Below are 6,942 nucleotides of genomic sequence, written 5' to 3'. Positions count from 1 at the left end.
TCATGTTGATGGTAATACTGTGACTAAACAAATACACAAAAAAAACAGGTGTATAATTTGTGGCACTCTCATAGTGTTCCGTGAAATTTGTGATTCCATGTTCTCTGTACATAAATTCTCTACACATAGCTTCACAATGCAATGATCTCTCGTTAACTCACAATGCATAGATCATTACTAAGTATTCCTTCCGAAAACAAGTTTTAGACCACCTCCAACAATAAGAGACTCATTTGAGTTTATTAAAATTAAAGTATTAAATATTTTATTTATAAAAGAAAAATGACCAATAAAAAAAAAAGAAAAGAGAAGAAGGGTTTCTTAGAGAAGTTCTAAAATATCTAAAACAGATAACACATGTCACCGTTGGAGGTTCGATTTAGTAAGATGCTAATTAATCAAATGAAAATTTTCGAAGGTTTCAGTATAAGATTTTAGTAAAATTTTCGAAGGTTTCAGTATAAAATTTTCAAGACCAAAAACATCAGGACACATAAAGTGATAAAAACATCAATTATTCATGAACCTCTCTGTTCACCCCTACAACTTGACGTCAACAGTTATTTTCGCCAATATATACAGTAATATATCCATATCTTTACTATCTAGTCACGGACGAGGCGACGAGGAGACCACACAAAATAAAATAAAATATCAACAACATTTCCTCATGCATGTTATTATATAAGTAACTTCTCTATCGCTTGTTAACATTGTGATTAACCACCAAGCACATTACACACACAAAAATCACTATATACATAATTTCTATCGATATGTGGATCGTTTTCTCGAGTTTTCTTCTGCTCTTCACCATCATCACAAGTTCTCTTTCAAATATAACAACAGAGGCCTCTTCACCAGCTCTTGATCCAGACGAATGTATGAGAAGAATCTCCCATTTTGGAAAATTCTTACAAAACTCAGACATAATAATAATCCGTATATATATTTTTATATACAATCTCCATGTTTTATTTTTAATATTATATATATATATATATATATATATATATATTAATGCAGTGAATGCGTTAAAGGAGATAGCTACTACACTTGGAATCACGAGACGATTGGACCTAAGCAATGGATACCCTTGTTCTCAAGGAAAACTGATGACCATACCAGAAATTGAGTCTGTTTCGGGGATGATCAACACCATTGTTTGTGATTGTAGCTTCAACAACAACGCCACATGTCATATTACAGAATTGTGAGTGTTATAATTCTTCTGTATTCTCTTCGTTTGATCTTTTTCTTTTTATCTCTTATTAGTTTTCATATACTTTTTTGCTGCATTATTAAACAAATACAGAACTCTCAGCACTATGAGTCTTCGTGGGAAACTTCCGCCTCAGTTGGTCAAGCTTCAATATCTCCGGACAATGTAAGTTTGCATTTCTATGATTAATGGATGTTTTCCTATTTGCAAGACATATTTGTATGTTAGGAGAAAACTGATTTTCCTACAAAAATAGGGAACCTAAATTTTAATGGTTTTTGTCAATTTTCGAAAAAAAAAATATGAAATCTATACATGACTTGTTTTTTGTTTGGGTAAAACTCATAAATAACACCAAAAAAAAAAGTTTTGTTCCAAATTTATCGTACCATCTTTAAAGTTCTAAACATAGCATCATGTTTTAAGTTTAAAGTTGTGAAATTAAACCTTAAAGGCTAAACTCTATCTCTTAAAAATTATACCCCTAAATGTAAAATAGTCAATCTAAATCTAAATACTTTTTTTTTTAGTTTTTTTTAAATAATGTAATTGTATCAATTAATGCTATTTTGAAAGTTCGTAGGACCAGGTGTGTGTTATAATTGCCTACAAAACTTGTTTTAGTATTACTAGGTTTTGAACCCACGCTACGCGTAGGTTTATTTTATAATTGATGAGAGTTATGAAATATTATCTTATAGAAAACTTTAAGTTACTACTAAGGCAAAAAATTTATTTCAGATACACAATTTTTATAAAATATAATATTTAATAATACTTAAATTTTTTGTTTTTCTTATAGAGTTTAAATAATATGATATTTTAAAATTTAGATGTAGTTTAAATATTTATAACATTTTAAATTTTTTAGAGTTAAATATTAATGATACTTAAATTTTTGATAGAGTATAAATATTTATAATATTTTAAGCTTTATATGTGGGTATTTATAATATTTTTAAATATTCTATAATGTTTAAATATTTATCATATTTTTGAACTTTTAAAAGTTTTGTTAATTACAATATTTTAAACTTTTAAATTTTTAAATTTGGACGCCTAATAAATCAAGCTTCTGGCTCATTAATAGTTGGAATCATATTAGTCTTGTTTATAATGGTTCTAAGTCATTGTCTACAAAATTTCTAGCCGATGTGGGATGTTGTGCATACAGTTATTTATAAGAATTTTAATATAGGAATTTTACATAATTTCAAAAATGTTAAATATTGAGATGTCTGATTTCGATTGTTCGTTTAAAAAATTTTAATATGAAAAATTTTAGAAATTTAAAAAATGTAAATCAATTACATGTCGAATCTTTGTTGGTTGTTTAAAATCCTAGATGGATGTTTTAAGGAGCTTATAGCTCCAATTTTTATTTAGTATAGATTTGAGGGTATTTTTTTTTTTTTTTCATTTTTAATCAAGCTCTTAATTGTTTTTTACGTTGGTTTTTTACTTAACAGGTTTTTAGTTTGTATAATTATGAGTAACCGATGACCAGTAAATTGTGATTACAAGTACTCATCATTACAACAATGTAAAGCTTACTTTAAAAAAGCTAAAGCTATATTATATTCTAAATAAAAAGCTAAAGCTAAAGATTGCTTTAAAAAAGCTAAAGATTACTTTAAAAAAACTAAAGCTTACTTTAGTTTTATTATATTCTAACAATTATTACAATAATCTAAAGCTAAATTCTATCCCACCAAAACTTTTGCCAAATACTCATCATTGCAAGTATTATTATTGTGAAATTTCAAAAACTGTTTCACAACTTATTACAAAATATTTTAAAGTTAATATAACATAATAAAAATAAAAATTTGAATATTATAATCATGATGATATATATAAAGCCTTAGATAATTCAGATATACAAAATAAAAACTTTATAAACAATCCAAAACATGATATATGTCATAATCACGTTAAGGATCGATATCTTATTTACTCCTCAGAAGTATCACATTGTACCAAAACTACTTAGAACTATGACCTCATCTCAAATATTCTCGAATCGTAAGTTCTCAATTTATTTCTACCCGAATCAAAAGTTCTCATATATTTCTCTATATACCTGGATTTAAACGGTTTACGAACCAAATTCGATAGAAAACCACATAAATCAGGTTTGAAACCAATTTTAAAACGGTTTACCGTTCCAACTTCCCAAGTTACAAAATCGCTTCTCAATTATTCTGTCAAGCAACTCTTGTTTCAATACCGGAATCATTGACATTATCCAGAAGAGAAAACTCTAGATTTTGACCAAATACATCAACCACCGACTAATCTTCAAAATTTATAATGCTACTAACTGTCGAATTACTTTTGGAACCTCCATCAGTGTCTCCATCCTCGATTAATTTAGCGGGCTTATATACTTTGATTTCATTTCATTGCATCTGATAGCTTCCATTATATTGCATCTAATAGCTTCTATTGAAGAACCCACACGAATAAAAGACACAAAATATACTGGAAAAATTATATCAGAAAAAAATCAAAGATTACAACTTTTGATATAAATATGTAAATTTTATGTAGATATAATGTTATTTTCTTAATTAGTCGTTTCTATTACGTTTCAAAAATAATAATTCTTTTGACATAACTTATGTTATTTTTTTTTTAGATTTGTTATTCACTATTTCTTGATTAATAATAATATACATGCTTAATGAAATATTTTTTTTAGATTTGTTATTCACTATTTTTTTTAGATTTATACATGTCAAAATCTAATTGAGAAAACACATAATATAATTAGCATACAATGGAAAATATATTAGTTTTGTTAATTTTCGTTTTCGATTTAGGAAATATTTTTTTTACATATAAAAATGTAAATTTTATGTAGATTTAATGTTATTATCTTAATTAGCTGTTTTGAAAAAATAATAATTTTTTATGTTATTATCTTAATTAGCTGGTTTGAAAAATAATAATTTTTTGACAAAGATCAACATATCATCAGTATATTTGACACATGTCATGATCCTGTTAATGGCTAACTTTGAAAACTCAACTTTATATAATACTAGATAAGGACCTACCCGATGTACGAGTTTAAAATTTTGTAAATAAAATTAAATTTAACAAAAATATGTTAAAATTTGTTATACGTTATTTTTAATTTTTTTTGCTATAATACACTGATTTATATCTATTTACAAATATTTTATGTATGTTACCATTAAAAGTGTATTTTTTTACACCTAAATATATTGTATGTTACAAATATATTCTTTACCACCACCTAAAAAATATCTATATGAAAACATTAAGCCAACTATTATATATCTCTTTACTTTCACTTTTTCATAGGTTTTTTAATTACAAATATTGTTGGCTCAAAAAAAATTTCAATTAAAAAATATATTACATAGTATACTAATCAATGATGTATCATCACAATAGTTTATGACCATCTATGTAGAGAACTTCGGCTCCACCCTCGTCCCTCCCTTATGGAGAGAACTTTGTGTCAAACCTCATCTACCATAGAGAGAACCTTGGCTCCGCCTTCCTCCCTTGGAGAGATAACCATGCGTCCAACCTGCTCTACCTTCTTCTCTTGGGGATATAACCATGCGACCAACCTCCTCCACCATAGAGAGAACCTCGTCTCTGCACTCCTCATATGTGGATAGAATATGTACACGTCTTTTAGCTATTTCAAAATGGTTTGCTCCAACAACCAAAGAAACTAAAGACCATTTTCTAACGTCACAAAAAATCTTTTGATAGTAACTAATGTTAAATTTCTCAATATATTCGTGGAAGCTTCTTTGACATACTATGATGTAGTCTTTGTCTCTGTAACACCCTGACAGCCACATTCCTTAGTGGGCCCCACGTCCACTCCTGACCTGTGGGCCCATCCATATCCGAAGGCTAGTTTGTTACATCTAGGAGTCTTTAAATACTTAATCGACCCTACAAATACCACATGATCTTTCCCTGTGTTTTGTCCTCACTCTTACAGTTCCTACAATCACTTCCCAGAAGGTCATCCATCCTGAAACTACTCCAACTCAAGCACCCTTAACTCTGGAGTTCTCTTAGGACCCTAGACTGAAAAGATAAGTGCATTTTGGTGATATAGGTTGTCATATCAATTCTTTTAAACCTTTTTGCAAACCAGGGTGTCACAGTCTCCGAGCTCCTATGGATCTTTCAACAACAATTTATGTATTTCCAATCTATCTATCTATGTTTGTTGTAAGCTTGTATTTGAATAGCCTATTTTATGAAACTATTATGTTTGGGTAAAAACTATTCTTTTACATCTCAATATACTCACTTTTGGACCCATTAAAACTTTTTTACCAATAGAACAAAGTCGAAAGCAGTGTTTTTGAATAGATTATTTTGTTAGGTGAAAAATATGAGACGATCTATGTTCATATAGAAGTGAGTATTTACAAAATTTAGAATTAATAGTTAACTGTATATTTTCCGTAATCCATTTTCTATTATTTTTGTAGAATTAATAACTTATAATTAAAAATAAGTAAATAATGTTATAATTTCGAATTTTATGAAATATATATATATATATAATCTTCTTATAATTATTTTGTTAAAAAAGAAAATTTAATTTTTGTAATTTTTTTATAATTATCTTTTTACATTATTAATATTGTTTAAAACAAAATATATTGTACTTTGTTAAAAATTCAAATCTCTCCTATTAAAAATTAACTTTTACACATGTCAAAATCTTGTTAATGGCTAATTTTCAAAATCCAACTTTATATAATAAGATAATATTCCAATTATATGATATTATTAAATTGATTTATATATTCATTAAAATTTCGTATAAAAACAATCAAAATTTATGCCTTCATGAATTTGATAATCAATAGTTACGGACCAAAAATCTTTGAATATATTTTAAAACTAACAGACAAAATAGGTAAAATTGTGATATATGCATGTAAAATTGAGATAGTAGTTAATCTTTTTTGTTTCACGTTGATCTCNAAAAAAAAAAAAAAAAAAAAAAAAAAAAAAAAAAAAAAAAAAAAACTTCACAATTTCTCTTATAAATTAAATAGTTACACATTTGAAGAAAATAAATCAAAAAAATCGACTACAAACATTTTAGGCTTCATAAATACTCCAATACGTACTCCAAATATAAATGGAGAGATACAGAGAACCTGTACGTAGCACTATAGCCAGAGAATTGTGATCAACGTGAGTGATGGGCAAATATTCTAACTCGTTTTTGTTCTTGTTTGCAGAAGCTTGGCCCGGAACTACCTTTCGGGTACAATCCCGATGGAGTGGGGTTCAATGCCATACCTTACGAGCATGTTAGCTCCTTCTCTCTTCTTTGATGTTTCTTTATCTTCATGTTTTGCATGCCTGTTCGTACGTATTTTGATTTTGATTTTTTTTATTTTCTCCCAGCTCGCTCGCCGCTAATCAGTTGTCTGGAAAGTTACCACCTGAGTTGCAAAATCTCAAGAATCTGATGTTTTTGTATGTCTCTAATAGTTCCTCATCTGTATGGTGCCTTTTAATTACATGATCTAACGCATTAGAGTAAAAATTTCAGAGGGGTTGAAGCCAACAATTTCTCTGGTCCGATTCCTGATGAGCTTGGTAATTTGACCAAACTAATAAGATTGTAAGATCCCCTATGCATCTTAACCATTTGTGAAAAATGAAGAATATATATATATATATATATATATATA

The 6,942-nt window shown here is 27.8% G+C and overlaps 1 protein-coding gene across 2 annotated transcripts in view; it reads left to right on the top strand.

The window, feature by feature from the left end:
* The window catches only part of LOC104741558 (probable LRR receptor-like serine/threonine-protein kinase At1g29720), an 11,584-nt gene continuing 5,277 nt past the window's right edge, over positions 636-6,942 (top strand). Inside the window, exons 1-6 of one of the 2 annotated variants that reach the window (XM_010462440.2) lie at positions 636-882; positions 1,027-1,213; positions 1,316-1,387; positions 6,484-6,555; positions 6,653-6,724; positions 6,801-6,872. In XM_010462440.2, coding sequence (XP_010460742.1) covers positions 777-882; positions 1,027-1,213; positions 1,316-1,387; positions 6,484-6,555; positions 6,653-6,724; positions 6,801-6,872 — 581 coding nt within the window. In that variant the 5' untranslated portion in view covers positions 636-776. Of the gene's footprint in view, positions 883-1,026; positions 1,214-1,315; positions 1,388-6,382; positions 6,402-6,483; positions 6,556-6,652; positions 6,725-6,800; positions 6,873-6,942 lie in introns of those variants that run through there. The other variant, XM_010462441.1, reaches the window with a different exon arrangement.

Source organism: Camelina sativa, chromosome 14 (assembly GCF_000633955.1).
Source record: "Camelina sativa cultivar DH55 chromosome 14, Cs, whole genome shotgun sequence".
In the NCBI taxonomy this organism is placed as follows: domain Eukaryota; kingdom Viridiplantae; phylum Streptophyta; class Magnoliopsida; order Brassicales; family Brassicaceae; genus Camelina; species Camelina sativa.
This window is presented reverse-complemented; position numbering and strand designations above follow the sequence as displayed.